Source organism: Setaria italica, chromosome II (assembly GCF_000263155.2).
Source record: "Setaria italica strain Yugu1 chromosome II, Setaria_italica_v2.0, whole genome shotgun sequence".
Taxonomy (NCBI): Eukaryota; Viridiplantae; Streptophyta; class Magnoliopsida; order Poales; family Poaceae; genus Setaria; species Setaria italica.
The window spans coordinates 46,946,773-46,965,626 of NC_028451.1; the positions used below are offsets into that span (position 1 = coordinate 46,946,773).

Here is an 18,854-nt window from a genome sequence, read left to right on the forward strand (position 1 = left end):
TGCAGATCAGAGGACGATCCATCCTTCGACCTTGAGACGCACAACAACGGTCGGTAAGCTCAGGAGAATGGGATGCAGTAATCTGCCGACCAGTTTAGCATTCGACAGATTCTGCAGGGGCATAGTATTTTTTTTATTGCCTCAACTTTCAATTACAAAGCTGTAGTATCTGTGGAAGGGGAAGGAGAAGTCGAAGTCGTCATATGATCCGTGGTACTGCGGCATAACGTCGTGTCATCTCCTCTCACTATCAAAGGGTCCAAACTCACCTAAAGGCTAAACAAGTCATGGGCCCTGTAGCTCCCTGACTTTTGCAACGCAAAGTCAGAGAATCAAAATCCAGATCATGGAGTAGTGGAGTACTAGGGAAGGCAAAACTTAAATGAACGATTTCCAATCCGTGGCATTGACTCTTCTTTAAACAAAATATGACATGAACTCTGAACCAATCTACAACACCTACATGACACTTGCCACCTTATATGAGCAAAAAAGAACCAAGATTGACAGAAGAAGATAATGCAGTGCCTTGAGCAACAAATTAGTACCATAAATTTGAAGCATTGCTAAAAATGACGGAACGAAATGGTTGTGCAGCTGCTGGAGCTGGACAGTGCAGAAGCATACAGAGGAAGCACTGCTACTGACTGCAAAACTAGATCCCAGAAATGTTTTTACTATCCTAGCATTACCATTACAAAGCTAGGGGCCACTCAAAGCCAAACGAATGATGTCTCTTGTGGTTCATAACTTAACAACGTTTTCACAACTCAAAACCAAAATCAAACATAAGAACTGGCTGGATAATGGCGCTTTGTTTGCTATTGACCATCTGCAGGCAATTATTATTCTACAACTCTCCATACAAATTCATACAATCTTGGAAACAAACAGCGACTAACCAGCCTGTGGATTAGGAACAGGATGGTTCACATTGCCCGCGAAAGTCCAAGAAACACAACAGCCGATGACATTTGCACTTTCAGATCCGCAATATCAACATCATGACCTCCTTCGACCAAGCCCCATCGATCAACCTGAGAGAATACAAGAACTATGAATAAAAGGCCAATGATTCTAAACAGCGGAGGAACATAATGGTTACGAGAGAAACACCTGGTGGTCTTCTTCTAGCCTGATCAACTCAATAGCCTCCTCAATTCCCAGCCTTTCTCTAAATATTGCAAGAGGGATCACCAGAGAATGGGCTGCTGCAGCCATAGCATCAATTGATGCCAATTCACAATCAGTTGTTTTCTTCAGAACACTTTCTACAGCCTTAGTGAGGCCCTCATCTTGCTTGCCCCCAAAAAAGGTTGTGTATACAACAGGCTTGAACCCAAATTCAGTGTTTACCCATTCCAGTATGGGATCAATTTTCTCCTTCTGCTTTTCTACAAACAGAAATTAAGCACATTAGGCAAACAGACATAATGACCAACAAAATAGATCTACCAGTGGCTTAAAACTCCATTCATCCATATGAACCTTATTTACCACACAGTCATGAGGAGCACAACTTACGATGAACTCCAATGGTCAGTTCACTGTCAGCAGGTGAGCGGCAAAACACCAAATCTTGATGAAATTTCTTCATCAAATTATCAATTACTTTGGTACGTGTCAAAGGAACTCTCTCCAATGCAGTGCAAGCAAGCTTCATGAGAGGCATTGTAAAAGGTCGAATTCCATCTGACTCCTGTCACAATAAGAAATTCAGGATCACTATCTATTGCTCGGGAAATTAAGAAAATAAAAGTAAGATAAGATCGGCAAATAAGGTAATTCAGAAATAACTCTGCAAGGTGGTAGCTTGTTAGGTGCTGGACGACAAATAAAGCAAGCTGCTCTAACATCTGTTGCCAGTTACAAGTCAGTTATAGAACATGTCAAGGCAGAAACTCTACCATGTTGCTAGAGATGCAGGAACAAAACTACCTCATTGATGTTACAATATCATGATGCTAAAGGAGTAACAGAATCAAGTTAATTGCTTTATAACATGATGATTTACTCAGATTAGAGCACTAGATACTTGTTCTGTTCAACCATTGCAACAAATGAGTAGCTTTTACAGGTCAGAAGATGTCCATGTAGGAGTATTTGAGCTTCATTGATGTCTAAGCAACTTTATTGGAGGAAATCAGCATGATTTCTCCTGCATTTGTAGAGACAAGTAGATAATAGAATAAGTATCAACAGTAGCATAAGGCAAGATGGAATAATGGTAATCTACAGGATCAGACTAGGTGTTAATTAGCATCCTAATCATTTGTTTTCTTTTTGAAAGAAAATCATTCTAGTTATTGTACTCATGACACACCAAAAAAAAAAGAAGAAACAAAGCAATACTACCATGAAAAAACCCACCAAAAATCATATGATTTGAGTCCTCATTATTCAACGCCTCTGGATAGGAAGATGACACAATTTCATTTCAAATGCTGAACTAATAGTGACAACATTCTGTAATAATTCACTACTGCTCCAAGATGAACTAGGCTCGTGAGATCATGATGAATTGGGCTCAGACAGTTTCCATCCAAATCATTTGAAATTGCTTACAGATATGAACAGGCCAGCACAAAATTTGGGAACCGGAGAAATTCACACTGCACTAAAGTAACATGAATTTGTCCAACCATATAAAGAATACAGTAGAGGAGAGAGAGAAAGAGAGAGGGATTGGATCAGGACCTGGTACTCCCACTCGGCTGCGATGGCCATGGCAAGTGCGCGCGAGGGCAGCTTCAACGGCCGCTTGGTCGGCGACTTGAGGGTGCGGTAGTCCAGCATCACGGTCCACCCGTTGCCGTCGTCGGCGAGGCGCATGGTGGCGTCGCGGTAGAAGCGCTTCCCGACCACGGACCCCGTCATGAACGACGTCGGCATCGCCACGGACGTCTCGTCCCGCGTCGTCACCGCCGCGGCGGCCGCCGGCTTCTTAACGTAGATCGCGCCGTCTGATCCACCTCCATCTCCCCCTCCTCCTCGCGCCTCCTCCCCTCCCGGAGAAGCCTCCGCCGCCGTGCCGAGCAGCCGGCCCCGCCAGCCGGCCACCCATCGCGGCAGGAGGCGGCGGCGGGCTGCGAGCGTCGCCATGGTCGGATCACCTGGGCCTTCCTCGCCCAGCTGTGTCGCTCGCTACTCGGTTACCAGTGCCCTACTAGAAGCAGTTTCAACCCATTTACAAATACGGCCCACATATTAGCCCATTTAGAAACGATACAAACCTTTTAGTCCATTAGCAACAACACCAGCCCAAGTTAGCCCGTTTTCCCATTCTAGGTGGCCCAGGGAAGCTTCCAGACGCGTCCAGCTTCGCCACGCCGCCGCGCACGGTGGCTTCGTCTCCAACACGGCGACGCATTAACCCCACCGATTCCGACGACCAATTCCCCCGGTCCCCACTTTTTTCTGGCGGACCCTGCACGCTTCCGCAGCCGCGTCGGCCACCGCGATCCCACCCCACGAGACCCAACACCGCAACTTCCCCGGCGTCGTGTATGCGCATACGCCGGCCGTGATCTGATCGGCGAAGGCGAAGCCCATGGCGGAGCCGACCCTCCACGCGCCGGCCGCGCCGGACCCCTTCGCGGACCTCCCCTTCCCCGAATTTCAGGCGCCCGTTGACGGCGACGACTTCGCCTTCGAGGACTTCGATCTGGAGGATCTCGACCTCGACGTCGACTTCGACCTCGACCTCTTCGCCTCGGATGGGCAACTCTCGCAGCCGCCGCCGCTCGCGACGTCGTCTTCCTCGGCCGGATCTCCGGAGGGGGGATCGTCCTCTTCCGGCGGCGGCGGGGACGGCGGGGTGAGGAACGAGGAGTCCTCGGAGTCGTCTTCGAGGAGCGCGAGCGGTACGGACGGCATCGGCAAGGGGAAGGGGGAGGAGGACGAAGCGAAGCGGCGCGCGCGGCTGGTGCGCAACCGCGAGAGCGCGCACCTGTCGCGGCAGAGGAAGAAGCAGTACGTGGAGGAGCTGGAGGGTAAGGTGAAGGCCATGCAGGCCACCATCGCCGACCTCTCCACCAGGATCTCCTGCATCACCGCCGAGAACGCCGCTCTCAAGCAGCAGCTGGGTGGTGCCGCCGGAGCCGCCCCGCCGCCGCCGATGCCGATGTACCCCGCCGTGTACCCTTTGCCGATGCCATGGATGCACCCGGCGTATGCCATTCGTGGATCGCAGGTACCACTCGTGCCAATCCCTCGGCTAAAACCCCAGCAGCCAGCACCTGCTGCAGCAGAGCCACCTTCCAAGAAGGCTAGGAAGACCAAGAAGGTTGCAAGTGTCAGCCTCCTGGGATTGCTGTGCCTTGTGATGCTTTGTGGGTGTTTAATTCCTGCAGTAAATCGGATGAATGGCTCAGTTGATGCCGGAGAAGGTGCTGGATTTGGTCCATCTCATCATGGGAGGGTTCTGGCTGTTGAGGGTCCTCGTGATAGTGTCTCTGATAGTATTGATCCAAAGCCACCACAGGCTTCGAGTGAGACACTTCCAGCACTGTTGTATCTACCGAAGAATGGGAAGCATGTCAAGATCAATGGGAATCTTGTTATTAAGTCCATTGTTGCAAGTGAGAAAGCTTCTTCGCGAATGTCTGGCTATGATGGGAAGAGTCCTCGAAACCAAGGAAAGGAAGAAACTAGCTTGGCAATTCCTGGCTATGTGGCTCCATTGGAAGCTGGAGAGGTCATGGAATCAACTACAGGAATGAAAAATAAACTGATGGCTTTGGCTCCCACAGATGGAAACATGTATAGGGAGGATGATGGATTACTGCCGCAGTGGTTTAGTGAAGCAATGTCTGGTAAGATGCCATACAGTTTTCATACTTTGTATAATTTATAATGTTTTGTTATGTTTGGATTGGCCTACATACCATGTTGCTATGACACTTCGTGTGGTAATTGATACAAGTAGTGACATGTGAGGTCTGAAGATCAGCCGCTACTTGTTAAATACTGCTTTCAGGCTTAGCAAATAGGGTAACTAACACAGAGCAATATGGCAATATCATCCTCCTATTCCGAGTACTTAGCATTTAAAATGGTTTCCTTTGTACATGCTAAGTAATAGGAGGTTGATATGGGTGGGACAGAACATATTTGCATATATTACACTTGTATATATATCTTGTGCAGCACCAGAGTAATAGATCCTTCTTTGGGATCAGTCGACCACCTAGAAAGTAGCTACCATCATACCATGTGGAGTGTTAGCAGGTTAGGTAAATAATTGTCATTATCAAAATTAGTTTATGGTGCATCAATTCTCGTATTGATGGTATGAGCATTTTTGGATAATTGAGTTGTAGCTTAGTGTTAGAAGCTTTGTTTCTCTATGAAAAAAGGGTAGTATGTTTTTAGGGATATAATATCTGCTGTGTTAGCTTCCTTAGTATAGTTGAATTCATTTGTACCTGTTATTAACTCTGCTTACTGTGGTTGTTTATTCCTTTGTTTACTAAAGGGCCTTTACTCATCCATCCGTTTTCAGGTCCCTTGCTGAGCTCAGGAATGTGCACTGAAGTTTTCCAGTTTGATGTATCTCCATCCTCTGCACATGCAAATGGCATCGTTCCTGTCTACTCCAATGCCATGTCAAACTCGTCACAGAATTTTACAGAAAATCTTCCTTCTCGTCCTCACACAGTGAAGAACAGAAGGATTTCATACTCCGAGGCCATTCCTCTAAGAGGTTCAAAATCCAATGACACCGATCACCTCAAAACGACACCGAAGAATGAGAGCTTTGGCAGTACGAAGCCTGTTTCATCAGTGGTCGTCTCTGTGCTAGCCGATCCAAGAGAAGCTGGTGATGGGAACGGCGAGGGGAGGATCTCTTCTAAATCTTTGTCCCGTATCTTCGTAGTCGTTCTTATAGATAGTGTAAAGTATGTTACTTACTCTTGTGTCCTGCCGTTCAAAAGCCATAGCCCTCACCTGTAAGTCTGGGTTCTGGACTTCTGGAGCTGAGTATGTGTTCAGGATCTATAACATTAACTTGATAGTGGTTCTCGTGAGGAACTGATGTACTGTTTATGCTGATAAAAGTTGGACAGTTGGATTTTTTCATTCAAGCTTTACTGTGCTCCATGATGTGTTTTGGCCTTGTGCGATCATAATGCTATCCTATGTGCTACAATTTCAAAATGTAAGGTATTAGTAGTTTTGACTTAAGTCAAACTTTCCTAATTTTAACCAAATTTATAGAAAAATGTACTAACATTTATCACATCAAATTAGTTTCATTAAGTCTACTATGTAATATATTTTTATAATGCATTTTTTTGGTATTGTATATAAACTTGGTTATAATTACATGAATTTAATTTACGACAACAAACATCCTACATTTTTAAGTGTAATAATGAGGATAGGATAAGTTTAGCGATCACTGAAAATTGCCAAAAGAAAACAAAAGAATATACAGAACGCGTTCACATATCTCGGCCCACATGAAAAGCCCATCACACTCGTGGCCCACTAGCACTAATGCGTTGCAGCGAACTCCGTCCCGTACTCCCGTTGCCGTCCCCCTTGCTTTCGCTTCCAATCCACCGATCAGCCGCGGCTGCCGGCTCGTGTCCGTCTCCCCTCTCCCGGGTCCCGGTTCCTCGGCGTCTCGCTCGTCAACGCCAGCGCCGGCGCGCGCTCCCACCGCCGACCCGCGCACCCCGCCTTCGATTCCGCCGACACGCGCGCTGCCGCAGGGGAGGACGGATCGGCGCTCCGCAGGTGCATCTCTTTCCGCGGCGCGCGGATCTAACTAGCTACTTTATCTTGCATTCAGTGGCGTGCGATAGTAGCTGGGGGACTCCTGCGGGCGGCTTTTGCGCGTAGGTCTTTTTCGTTGCGGATTATTGTGTAGTAATTTTGCTTGAAGAACCAATAGGATCGTGTATAATTTGGTAAGTGTAGGGCAGTAGTTTTGGGAGCTTTGTTAAATGGTCGTCGGTTGGAGAAGCCTCTTTATGTTTCCTCCATTAACTCGGGTGTACCACGCTGAAAAACAGAAAAAGGAATTCGGCCAGTGGTTCACTGTCGCACCACTTGAACCCTATCGGTAGAATTTCTATGCACAAAGTGCAAATTAATGACCGATCTGAAGAATTATAATGCACAGTTTTTGGTGTCTGTTACCAGAACAGTCTTTGTTCTGGCATGCTTGTTCCATTGTATTTTCACTCTGGAACTTATTTGTTCCTTCTCCAGCATACTTTGCGCTTGTATACGTGATTGATTAATTCAAATCAGACATTCAGCAAACATCTTTTCATAATCCATGTCCAATACAACTATAGGATTTCATTCTCAGCATTTTATATGATGTTAAGGTATCTACTACGCTTATCACGATAATAATTCAATATTCCAACCCTGGAGGTAATGAGTATGGTTTTTTGGAAGCAGAGATATTTCCCTCTGCTGCTGGCTCTATCTGTACTGATGGCCTTTAGGCATCTCGTTGGTGCAGGCTTGCAAGCATGTATATCCGAGTGAAGCGCAACAAGAGTACCTACTTCATTCAATGTGAACCAACAGAGACAACTTTGAGCATCAAACAGAAGTTGCATTTGCTAATAGATCAGCCTCCTAGTAATCAGCAGTTGGTCTTGTTGGCTAACAATGATGTGCTGGAAGACTCAAAGACATTGGCGGACCAAAAGGTGCCATATATTTAGCTGTTTCTGTACTCATTCTTCTAAATGATTTCATTTCACCCGTTCAGTCTCTACAGCCTATGCACAATCTCATAGAAACATCTGTCAAGTTAAGGCAGCTTGGTAATGCAGATAGTTAATTTGTGTAGTCACAATACAGTTTAGGGGCTGTTTGGATACGAGGTGCTAAACTTTAACAGTGTCACATCGGATGTTCGGATGCTAATTAGGAGAACTAAACATGAGCTAATTATAAAACTAATTGCAGAACCCTATGCTAATTCGCGAGACGAATCTATTAAGCCTAATTAATCCATCATTAGCAAATGGTTACTGTAGCACCACATTGTCAAATCATGGACTAATTAGGCTTAATAGATTCGTCTCGTGAATTACACTCCATCTGTGCAATTAATTTTGTAATTAGCCTATGTTTAATACTCCTAATTAGCATCCAAACATCCGATGTGACAGGTGTTAAACTTTAATAAGGGGTATCCAAACACCCCCTTAATTTGTGTAGCCTTAGCATATTAAGTTTCTCTGAAGATTAAACCCACAACTTGTTTAATTCAGATTCCAGTTGCGTGACATTTTCTATTCGTACTTGTTCAGGTGGAAAATGATTCCGTTGTTGCATTGGCACTGAGAAAAGGTATACTGCTGACTTATTATTAATAATGATTTTGTCTATTTCCCCCCTTATCTTTCAGGTAGGGCTTTCAGCTTTGCGTTCTTTACTTTTCTTTTCTTTTCTCCGCTTGTTATGCTTACTCTTAGCATACCATTCTATGGCTATGATTATTGTCCACCAACTGCTTATTTTGTAGAAGTTGCCTTTATTATATATTAGGTCATCATTCGCTAATCATCCTTTATCTGTTTTCTGGACTGCGTGTTCAACTTACCGAATCATATTATTGCTGAGGCTAGGCTTTCCCTAGCAGCAACTTGCGCTTTTCATAGATTAAAAAAAATCAATAAGAACCTATCATCACAAAGTTATTTATTGTAGCAGGTTGCCCCTAGTCTAAATAAAGTGCCTACTGATGCTAGTCATTTTCTAGTATCTCAACCGACGAAATGCATCTTCTTGCTTTACTCGTTTGTAAACGGGTTCCCCTTCCATAGCTATTGCATTTTCAATCAGACAAGTCCTGACTGTAATATCTGTTCTTTCACCAGATGATGATGATTTTGAGGAAGTTTTCATCGCCAGGCCAGAGGATTTCATGTCATCATCGTGATGAAGATCAGTTCATCATATCTACAGGGGGACCAGGGTGCTTTCTCCGAGCGGATCCTGCTGCTTGCTCTATGTTGGTCCCTCTAGGATGTGGGATGTAGCTCAGTTGTCCCTCTGGGAAGAAAGATAAAACGTTATAAAGATCCCATACAACCATCGCGGATGGCATTAAGCTTTGATTTTGACGCACCAACTGATTCCGTGCACTCGTACCTAATTGTGTCAGTCCTGATGTTGGGATCAAACACACCTAATTGTCCTTTTGTACCAGCTCTGGCATGTGAGATCCATCTGTGCCCCCATCACCTAATACGCTTGCTGGTGCTGCTGGTCTTTCTGCTTGCCCGTTGCTTTGATTCAACTACGTTGTCGGTCACATTACTGAAAACGCATTAGGTTGCTAGCCATCGGTTCTTATTGAAGCTTGGATGATTTCATCTGGACTGACGTCATGTTTTTAATTCAGCAAAGTTTTAGCCTGCTCTAGTACACCATTGTAGCAGGCTTCGAATTGGACGTCAAGTGAAAATTTGCGAATGCGGTCCAGCGGGATAAATTATTTTAAACAATTCAAATTCAGAAGTCAAAGCACCAAGCATTTCCTTGTTAGAAAGGTAGCAGAGACGGCATTCGGTAGCTTGGGAGAGTTGGGTTTGGTGGCGGCAACTTTTTGAACGACGGCGTGGACAAGGATTTTGTTCACATATCAGGTTTTGTGACACAGACGAAGGAAAGGAGAAGAGTAAAGTGCATTTTCATCCCACAACATTCTTGCGCGATTTGCCACTCTAATTTGGTTGCAGTTATCATCAACTAATAACCCGTGAGGCCACCTTGAGTCAATAACCGTAGGCTAGGATGTCAAACAAAACAATATATTGATAATTCAAGAGGGTGGCAGATTGCTAAATACCACTTCATGCATCCTAAATTACCATTTATTTTGATTTTTATACATATATAGCTTTTGCTACGTATCTAAATACAGTATATATTTAGACAAAGCAAAAATGAACATTAATTTGGGATGGAGGGAGTACTAATAAAACAATAATGGGAATGATGTAACCCATCTTTTAACAAACAACAAAGCTGAAGGTAAATTGGAGTAAAGAACGGAGTAATTGCAGCAATTGCCCATGTAACTAGAAAAAGGAAAAAAAAAGAACAGCATTTGATGGCTTCAACTGGAGGAAATTACCGGCCTTTTGACCAAGTGCAGCGAACGCTCCGGCTCATTCATAGCCTTTGGTTTGGCGCTTTCGGAGTTTAAAGCGGCCTTGCTTAGGCACTAATCCTTCCACGGCCGCGTTTCAAACCATTTTAAAAAAGTCGAAGCACGGCGTCGTGTCTGATCCTCTTGTTTGGTTCTTGTTCGCGAGACCAAGCGATGCTAGGAAAAGTCGAACGAAAGAGATCGCGAGGAGGAAATCTGCGTTGGCGCTGACGAACCAACCAGGTGACGACCCTTCTTCTCCGCCTCCCTCCGCGTGTTAGGTTGCTCACGCGATTTCGCTGCGGTTACAGCAGCTGCTTCTCTCTCTAGCCACCGGCGCCTGCTTCTGCGGGTGTCCAACGCGGCAAAGCCTATTCGGTTTGGCCAGCTGCGTGTGATCCCCTCGCGCCCGAATCTCTTAGGTTGGCTTTGGCGGCTGAGGTTTTGGGGGAGTTCTTTGCTTCATAGAGGCGAGTCAGCAGAGCTGAATCTCACCTCGAGTTTTAGTTAGCCGTACGTCTTCGGATCTTTCCTTTTCCTCATCTCATCTGGTGGGATTCATCTCCATTTTGGAGTTCATTCAAATCCCACCTGGGATTACGTCGGCGCGGCTGTCGTGGGATTCTCGGTGTCGCGAGTTTTGGTGAGAGATTCTTCCAGCATTTGGTGGAGCTTTCAAGTTTCATCTGCTCTTCTTCTTCTTCTCCATTATTGTACCAAATCCTATTCGAGGATTCCGTTTAATCTATTCTCTCAGCCTTGGGCCTCTTTGTACCCATCCAATTTGTTACTTGAAGCAGATTTGCGATTATCACGTCATGCATTGTGGAGCATGTTCCTTCTTTTATGAGCACCTAGCCGACTGTAACAATCTACATTTGATTTACCAGGATGCACTGTGATTCTTTCGCACATGGTGAGCTTCTGATGTCAATTAGGATTAAGCATGTTTCTCTGCTGCGCTCAAGTTGGAGAACAAGAAGCCAGCTTCGACAGTAGTTATCTGTCGCAAGCAGACAATGGTATAAGCCAGTGCTTCTGGACCCTGGTTATTTTGTCTCCAGTACTTTCTGGTACCTATGCCTGATCATTCGCATCGTGTTTGAGCTTGCAGCACCCATTTTCACTTAAGAGTTCGAAGGGAGCACCAATTCTGCCGCGACCGGTCTTTGTTTTCTTCGTTGCCTTATTTGGATTCTATGTATGCTACCTCTCCTTCAATCAGATAACACTGGAGAATAAAAGGGAAGGGAATAGTGGAGAAGAACAAAGGGCAAATATTTGCAGAAAGCCTCATGTGCCATATGAGGAGCTCCGTTACACGCACTTTCCAAAACCTAGGAGTTATAGCAGGTAACATCGCTGTGACAGTGAGGATAGATAGAATCTCTTTGTAGTCGTGGATTATGTAGTATAATTTGTGAGCGATGTTGATACTGTTTTACATTCTTCTGCAGGGGGGAATGCTCATGTACTCCTGTTCGATTCTTTGTAATTGTGTCTATGCAAAGATCCGGAAGTGGATGGTTTGAGACATTGCTAAATAGTCATCCTAACATTAGTTCCAACGGCGAAATCTTTAACAGAGTGGATAGAAGAGAAAATATCTCATCTATCCTACAAACACTTGACAAACTGTATAATTTGGACTGGCTCACCAGTGCAGCGAAGAATGAGTGCACAGCTGCATTTGGACTGAAATGGATGCTTAATCAGGTACTTTGATATTGGGTTTTTTATGGTCCTTCTGAACATTTAGAAGGTTAGTTTGTATTTGATGGTTAAGCTTCTGAACTTTCTTTTTTTCTAAAGAAAAGAAACAGCATACCATGAGGTTATTCCAGTGGCAACTAACATTGTAATATAAACTACAGTTCCTGTGGGTGAAGTATGGGGAAACCTTTTTACATGATCTATTTTCCTTGAAAAAGTTTGAATGCTGTTAGAATTATAGATAGAATTCAACTGTGCCATACTGCAATAAGGATGCTTTTCCTAAAGCTAAGGGACCAACTGCCAACTGCTCACATGCCTGCTGTTCTCAAAACTCTAGTCTGTACCAAGCATTCACCGTTCAAGCTTGCTAACTTGTAAAAATGATAATCCATGTTGATGCTTGTTCTGCCCATTTTATCAGGATGAGTGGAGTTATACTCATGCCTACCGGATGTTAAATATGTGCTTGGCAATAACTTCCAACATTGTGTTTTTCTAGGGAATTTTGGAAAATCATGATGATATAGTTAGTTATTTGAACAAGAAGGGTGTCTCTGTAATATTTCTGTTCAGGAGAAACACATTACGCAGGGTTATATCTGTGCTGGCCAACGACTATGACAAAGATGCTAAGCAGTTGAATGGAACTCACAAATCTCATGTTCACTCAAAAGAAGAGGTATCTTTGATGCACAAACAGTTTCAAATAGTTTACTGACTTAGCTTTGTTCTTTTGGGTCCCTTGTATCCTTTTGAGCATATTGCTGTCCGTAGCACATTTTACATGAGATGTGGCTTAGTCCATATATCATTTATTTTAGAACAAATTCGTGATTTTGATTATGGGAAAAGAGAACATTAAATCTGAGCCGACATTGTACCATCAACTTACCTGATTCATTTTGAGCAGGCTGAGATATTAGCAAAATTCAAACCAGAGCTGGATACATCGACTCTGATCACAAATATCAGAAACATTGAGAAGGCCATCAGAGATTGCTTGGATCACTTCAAGAGTACACGGCACATGATGCTCTATTACGAGGATATAATCGGCAATAGCAATGTAACCTAACTCATTTAAATGCCCTAATGCAGGACCAACAAATTCTCAGGTTATCTGACATTATCTTTCTGCACGCAGGCACTTTCCCAGGTGCAGGAGTTTCTGAGAGTTCCGGTGAGGCCCCTGATGAGCAGGCAGGTGAAAATTCACACGAGACCACTGCCAGACCTCGTCAAGAACTGGGAGGACGTGAGCAGCAAACTGAACGGCACAGAGTTTGCTCACTTCCTTGATGGTTCAGATTACGTCAAGTGAGAGATACATATGCGAGCAGACTGGTTATTCACATTTGGAGTTGTAGTTGCAACATGCTTAGGATTCTTTTTGTACAGATGAATTTGTAAAGAGCAGGGAATAAAGATTAAAGATGACGATCACATATGCTGATGGAATTGTACAAAATTTTCCTGGTTTTCCCTTTGTTCTGTAGCGTTACGATGACCACTAAGATTGTTCAGAATGTAGCTTAAAATAGCTGCATTTGATTATGGCAGTTTTCTATACCTCCCATAGACCACATTATATTCAATGCTTTGAATGAAGACACGGGGCACGGAAAATGGAAGATTCAAATTTACACCTCTTAATTTTGAGTTAGGAGCTCAAGATTGTAAGATTTTTGGTACCTGTTCCTTTCATGAAAGGCCAAACAAAGCCCAAAACTACACGAAAAATGACCGCAAGGATCTACACTAATCAACTTCGGTAAATTCTTGTACAAGGACAAAATGCTGCTCAAAACATGTTTACATGTAACAAGTACAACATCACTGAGCTCAAGCAAACACAATGGTGCACAAATGAGTGCTTCCATCTTAGCAGTGGAAGACTATTGACGCCGTCTCTTTATCCTCTCAAGGGCACCCAGCTGCTCATTCTCTTGGGCACCAGAGCTTTCCTCCTGGCTCTCAGCGGCTCTCTTGCCGAGCTCGCCAAACACAGCAGCTGGAACACTCTTCTCTGCAATTTGTACATCCGGCTCCTCGTCGTCGCTCTCATCGGGCAGCTCAATATCCTCATTGTTACCAGCTTGTTGCCTGCTGCTCTCAGCCTGCGCCTCTACTCCAGCACTGACAAAGCTCATCATCCTGTTAGCGGAGGCTGGGGCAGTGCTTTGCGCTGCAGAAGGTGCTGTGGATGGTCCAGGAGCTAGTTGCCTTTCCAAGGCTGCCATCTCATCCTCAGGAACGCCAGCACGCTTCAGAGTGTCGACTGCCTCATCCAGGTTTAGCCTCTGATCCCTCTGCATCAAGTACTCCGGTAGTATGAAATGTGTCTGCACAACATTAAAAGTCAGTATGAATTTGTGATACAAGGCAAGGGTATGTGTTCATGTCAGACTGCAGATTAAATTGATTGGTGTGACATACCTGACTGCGACTAGCAGCCACTGTACGTTTGATACGAAGCATCTCCCTAAAAGTGTCTTCGTTACCATGCTGGATCTCAAAGTCATTCCACTTCTTCCAAAAGTCAGAATTGTTTGGATCAGCATAGTTGGATGCGTGCACATAGATAGCACGCGAGCGGTCAATTTCTCCAAGGCTTCTTTCTAGCTCAGCAAATTTCATGCACATTGTCAGAACATCTCTGTCTGGGAGCCCAGATTCAATTGCTTGCTGCAAACGTGACAACAAAGATAGCAGAGCAAAGTTAGCATCAAAACCAAAGTTAGCATCAAAACTATCTGTAAACCAGTGAAACATTTGAAAATACTGAAGACACAACCATGCTAAATCTGGAATGTAGAGTTTACAACAAAATAGGCATCCGGAATTCTAGATTTTTTTCCTAGGCAGATGGGTAAGAGCGAGTATGGAAGAACCATGTATACTAAATCCAAGCAGTTACTAATTAGTAGATTCACTTGCCGAAATGTTGTAGCAAAACTAGATTCGATACTGCCAGAGTGCAATTCTATAAAAAAAACTACAAGACAACAATCAAAAGCAGAAGGCAGGATTCCTAGACTGAGCATAGAAGAAACATTTATATTAGTTTATCCAGGTACTAAGCAATAAAAACCAGCATTAACAAGATTAGATCTATACCAATTTCTTTCATACACTACAAATCACGCCTTGAAACAAAACTAGATCTCAAAACAAGAATATAATACAGAAAGTGTAGCAAAAAACAATAAGATACCAATCACAAGCCGAAGCCAAAGAAGGATAGTGTGTTACCTCGTATATTTGTCTTGTCCTTGGAACGCCGAACAGCTCAGCAGCACGTGCTATATAGATTTCATACATGGCCATTTTTTCACTGTTAGGAACAGCCCTTACAGCTTCATCATAAACATTCATAGCACGTTTTGCAAGACCATAGTCTTCCTCCAGTTTGGCCCATTGTAAATATAGGGGCTTCTTTTCATCTGGAGGAGCCTGATCAAAAGAAGCAAAGTGTAAGTACAGGAGCAAGATTTCATCTAAAAAAAGTACAGGAGCAAGATATTGGAAGTAACTTTCTAAAGAAATTAATACTGAAAGCAGGAAAATAAAAGGTACCAGTGTCTAAACAAGCCAATCAAGCGCAAAGAATAATATGACATAAAATCAACAGGCAGCGAGGGTCACATGGTAAGAGGAGAATCACAAAAACAAGTGCAGTTTGCAATTAAAGAAACTTCCCATGGTGCTAAAATTGCATTAACAATCAAGTATTTTTCATGGCATGCAAAAATGATGAATTTGAGTAGCATATAACCACAAAAACCTTGTAGGCTTAGGCAAGAATGCATGCAACAAGGCATGGGAGTAACTTTACATACCTGTTGGACAGCTTCATGGAAAAGCTCTCTTGCTCGTTCTAACTTGCTTCTCTTGTATCTCTGTACAAACTTTGTAAGGTAGGTCACCCAGATGGCCTTAACATGGGGATACTTGAATATTTTCACGCCCCTTTCATACACTTTAAATGCATCTTCAAAATACCTGTGCTCCTGTTGGCAAGAGAAACAGTAAAACAAACATAATATTAGCAAAAATATATTTGAAACTTCAGACATGTAGACTTTGGACAAAGATCTTACCTCAAGAAGATATGCATAATTGAGTATTATCTGAGGAGTAGCAATTCGTAAATCCAATATTCTCTCATAAACGGCACGGGTAGAGTCCAAGGTTCCAAGGCTCTCCTCCAGATCAACGTAAAAGCTCCACAGTTTCAAAGATTTGTGTACTTTCATTTGGACAGGTTCGTTCCCCTCAGCAGCAGCTGCATGAATCATATAGTTAGCAAGAATGATATGTAAAATACACAGGAAAATGGGAGATTAACACAATCAAACAGAATAAATATACCTCGCCGTTTAACCTCGACAGAGGGCTCTGCTGTTGCTTGCCTCATCAGCTCAATAGCCTTGTCAAAATTGCTGTGTCGCAGCTCCATTTCCGCCCATTCACACCAGATACTGGCTAAGTGGTCAACTGCCTTATAATTCACTTGAGTAGCCCGTTTGAAGATATCTTCAGCACTATCTAGACGACTGTGTTTCTCATACATCTTTGCAAATGCTACCCATAGAGTATGGGGTTTCCCAACTGCTTTCATTGGGTCCACGGTTTTCACGGCCTCAACATAGGTCGCTACTTGCCTTGCAGGATCCTTCTCAAAAAGTTTCACCCTCCTGCAAATATTATTGCATTGTTAGCCAATTACATCAAGCTAGAGAACACCAAAGGACAATGTTCATTAATCATCAGTATGCTCAGAATAGAGAACATCTGGACACTACATGTTCGCATCACACAATATCACTTCTTTAAAGGTTTGCAATCACTAAAGAATCACTAACTTGCCCAACTATAGAGAAACTGCATAAGTACTTACAACTATGTGCTAGGATATCAAATTAACACACAAATACCTACCATAGTTTGTTTTGGAAAGGGGCAAAACATTGTTGCCAGTTGCAATGATAGTAACTCTGGGGATAATGTAACTGGTTTCTCAAGAATTTTACAACTAAAATTGATGGCACTAACCTACAACCTAGAATATCGATAACCTATCTTGTCCAAATTTCTCACAAAGATCTACAGGAAATGATGAAAGCAGGACGCATTTGAAGGGCAACATGAGGTGAATAACCCCTCAGGCATATTATGGGTGACTAGCTTAATCTGCACACATCCAATTAACTAGTCTGCATAGAAAACACAGTTAATGAAATTGAGGTGCTACAAATCTCACCTGTGCCACTCCTCCACGTTGTGTGGGTTCTGTCGCAACAGCACACTGCTAAGAAGCTCTGGTCTGCGATCCAACAGCCGCTCAAACCTTGCCATCCTCAAATCAGTATCGTCCTCATCATTCAACCAGAATTCCTCGAGGAATTTCTTCGATAGTTTATCCATCCCATTTTTCCTGCCTCCTCCCTCATCCTCATCCTCAGCCCCTTCTTCCTCGGCAGCCTCCAGCTTTGCTGCAAGCATACTCTGCTCAAACTGTGTATATGCCTCAAACACCACGCTGAACTCCTTCACGGTAACAACCGATGAAACACCCTCCTCAAATACATCTCTAGCTTTTTCGAAAAGGCCTCTCCTGACATAGTAATCAGCCAGCGAGGTCCAAAGCTTGCCAACCTCGTCGGTGAACTTCCGAATCCCACCCCGCAGGATGGCGTCCACCTTGAGGCCAGCAACCTCATCAGCATGCTTGGTGAGGATCTCGCAGAGCTCGAGCCAGAGCTGGTGCCTGGTCTTCCCCTTGACAGAGCGGAAACCATCATCATTGAGCACGGAAGCCAGTCGGTCAGCAGCCTCTTGCCAGCGGTTTGCAGTTATGAGGAAATTGATGAAATCCTCTGCGTGGGAGGGGTCGAACTGGAGGTAGCGGCGGAACACCCGGAGCGACGTCTCGACCGGGCAGGCCGGGAGCGACGCGAGGCGCAGGTACAGCGGCCAGATGCGGTCGTGCTGCGTCACCGGCAGCGCGCGCAGGGCGCGGTCGAAGGCGCGGCGCGAGCGCGTGAGCAGGCGCTGGTCGAGGAGCGACGTGAGGTAGAGGACCCAGATGCGCGGCATCTTGTGCATCGTCGCCAGCGCACGCTCGAAGGTGTTGTTGAGCGACGAGTAGGCCGGGTGGTCGATGGGGTGGGGGCGCGCGTGGTCGAGGCGCTCGCGGAGGTAGGCGTGCCAGAGCTTGTAGCTCCCCGGGAGCGCCTTGAGCGCGCGCTCGTAGATGACGGCGCGCTTGGAGAACGGCGCGGCGGCGCGCGCGACGAGGTAGCGCCACCACCCCTTGAGCTTGAACGGCTCCCGGAGGATCTCCTCCTCGTAGGGCAAGTCGTCCTCGGACGGGTACAGCTCCGGCGAGATTCCGACGGCCGGGGTGGCCGCGGCCTTTGCCGCCGCCGACGCCGACGCCACAGCCACCGGACCCGCCGCCGACGGCATCCTCGCGCCGGGATTGGGCTCGCTAGGGTTTACGATTCCGCCGCGTTACGGTGGGGAGAGTTTCAGTGGCGAGGCGTATCAGTCCGGGGGAGAAAGGGCGAAGCGGGCGGGTCCCCGGGTGTGGATTCGCACAATGCCGACGCGGGCTCGGCGTTTTTTGATGGGCCGTGGGCGCGGGGTTGGATCCGTTTCGGGCCCGAGGTGGAAACAGTGACGGCGGCGGTGTGGGATGCCTTTTTTGGCAGCGGGCTGAGTTTTGAACGGTCGGTCAGAGCTGATTGATGGCAAAGGCAAACATCTTTTCAAATTTTTTTCTATACATACACTGTGACCACTTCAGTTGCTATACTCTCCCCCCCCCCCCCCACTTCCCAATATTTTTTCTTCGTAAATCCCAAAAACTCCCTGTAAAACAGCATTTTGGCTTGCGAAAAAACCTCAGTGAGAATCAGGGGGGGACGCCCCCCCCCCCCCCCAAAAAAAAATTCATTTGGAATTTGGTAAAAAAAAGGAGGATTTAGAAATTTTTTTTGGG

At 45.1% G+C, this 18,854-nt stretch overlaps 4 protein-coding genes across 5 annotated transcripts; 2 read left to right on the forward strand and 2 right to left on the reverse strand.

Annotated features, from left to right (window-relative positions):
- Positions 1–545: 545 nt before the first annotated feature.
- Positions 546–3,144, reverse strand: LOC101773597 (ATP synthase mitochondrial F1 complex assembly factor 2). The gene is made up of 4 exons (XM_004958444.2): positions 2,698–3,144; positions 1,525–1,699; positions 1,117–1,394; positions 546–1,037 (listed from the first exon to the last, which is right to left on the reverse strand). The coding sequence occupies exons 1-4, from the start codon at positions 3,100–3,102 to the stop codon at positions 930–932; spliced, it is 966 nt and encodes a 321-aa protein (XP_004958501.1). The 5' UTR covers positions 3,103–3,144; the 3' UTR covers positions 546–929.
- A 196-nt stretch (positions 3,145–3,340) lies between these two features.
- LOC101774405 (bZIP transcription factor 60) lies at positions 3,341–9,226 on the forward strand. The gene is made up of 5 exons (XM_014804731.2): positions 3,341–4,814; positions 5,504–5,900; positions 7,484–7,676; positions 8,286–8,325; positions 8,856–9,226. Exons 1-5 carry the CDS (start codon positions 3,551–3,553, stop codon positions 8,915–8,917), a joined length of 1,956 nt encoding a protein of 651 aa, XP_014660217.1. The 5' UTR covers positions 3,341–3,550; the 3' UTR covers positions 8,918–9,226.
- A 985-nt stretch (positions 9,227–10,211) lies between these two features.
- On the forward strand, positions 10,212–13,320 carry LOC101774806 (nodulation protein H). 2 transcript variants are annotated; one of them, XM_004958447.3, is made up of 7 exons: positions 10,212–10,375; positions 11,023–11,154; positions 11,247–11,485; positions 11,590–11,848; positions 12,348–12,527; positions 12,759–12,914; positions 12,993–13,320. In XM_004958447.3, the coding sequence occupies exons 2-7, from the start codon at positions 11,152–11,154 to the stop codon at positions 13,167–13,169; spliced, it is 1,014 nt and encodes a 337-aa protein (XP_004958504.1). In that variant the 5' UTR covers positions 10,212–10,375; positions 11,023–11,151; the 3' UTR covers positions 13,170–13,320. The 2 variants fall into 2 exon arrangements, with proteins under 2 accessions (XP_004958504.1, XP_004958505.1); XM_004958448.4 differs by lacking the exon at positions 10,212–10,375 and adding an exon at positions 10,426–10,775.
- A 156-nt stretch (positions 13,321–13,476) lies between these two features.
- On the reverse strand, positions 13,477–18,423 carry LOC101775476 (pre-mRNA-splicing factor SYF1). The gene is made up of 7 exons (XM_004958449.3): positions 17,112–18,423; positions 16,220–16,545; positions 15,949–16,133; positions 15,688–15,858; positions 15,101–15,301; positions 14,285–14,533; positions 13,477–14,190 (listed from the first exon to the last, which is right to left on the reverse strand). The coding sequence occupies exons 1-7, from the start codon at positions 18,317–18,319 to the stop codon at positions 13,744–13,746; spliced, it is 2,787 nt and encodes a 928-aa protein (XP_004958506.1). The 5' UTR covers positions 18,320–18,423; the 3' UTR covers positions 13,477–13,743.
- Positions 18,424–18,854: the final 431 nt, after the last annotated feature.

Bases quoted from the DNA above. Each gene is read 5' to 3' on its own strand.
- LOC101773597 (XM_004958444.2), bottom strand. From the start codon at position 3,102: ATGGCGACGCTCGCAGCCCGCCGCCGCCTCCTGCCGCGATGGGTGGCC. The intron at 1,395-1,524 runs GTAAGTTGTGCT...TTCTGTTTGTAG, and splicing joins ACTGACCATTGGAGTTCATC to AAAAGCAGAAGGAGAAAATT. The intron at 1,038-1,116 runs GTGTTTCTCTCG...GTATTCTCTCAG, and splicing joins GGCTAGAAGAAGACCACCAG to GTTGATCGATGGGGCTTGGT.
- LOC101774405 (XM_014804731.2), top strand. From the start codon at position 3,551: ATGGCGGAGCCGACCCTCCACGCGCCGGCCGCGCCGGACCCCTTCGCG. The intron at 5,901-7,483 runs GTATGTTACTTA...TCGTTGGTGCAG, and splicing joins GTTCTTATAGATAGTGTAAA to GCTTGCAAGCATGTATATCC. The intron at 7,677-8,285 runs GTGCCATATATT...GTACTTGTTCAG, and splicing joins AGACATTGGCGGACCAAAAG to GTGGAAAATGATTCCGTTGT.
- LOC101774806 (XM_004958447.3), top strand. The intron at 12,528-12,758 runs GTATCTTTGATG...CATTTTGAGCAG, and splicing joins ATGTTCACTCAAAAGAAGAG to GCTGAGATATTAGCAAAATT. The intron at 12,915-12,992 runs GTAACCTAACTC...TTCTGCACGCAG, and splicing joins ATATAATCGGCAATAGCAAT to GCACTTTCCCAGGTGCAGGA.
- LOC101775476 (XM_004958449.3), bottom strand. From the start codon at position 18,319: ATGCCGTCGGCGGCGGGTCCGGTGGCTGTGGCGTCGGCGTCGGCGGCG. The intron at 16,546-17,111 runs GTGAGATTTGTA...TAATATTTGCAG, and splicing joins AACGTGGAGGAGTGGCACAG to GAGGGTGAAACTTTTTGAGA. The intron at 14,534-15,100 runs GTAACACACTAT...TCACGTTTGCAG, and splicing joins GGACAAGACAAATATACGAG to CAAGCAATTGAATCTGGGCT.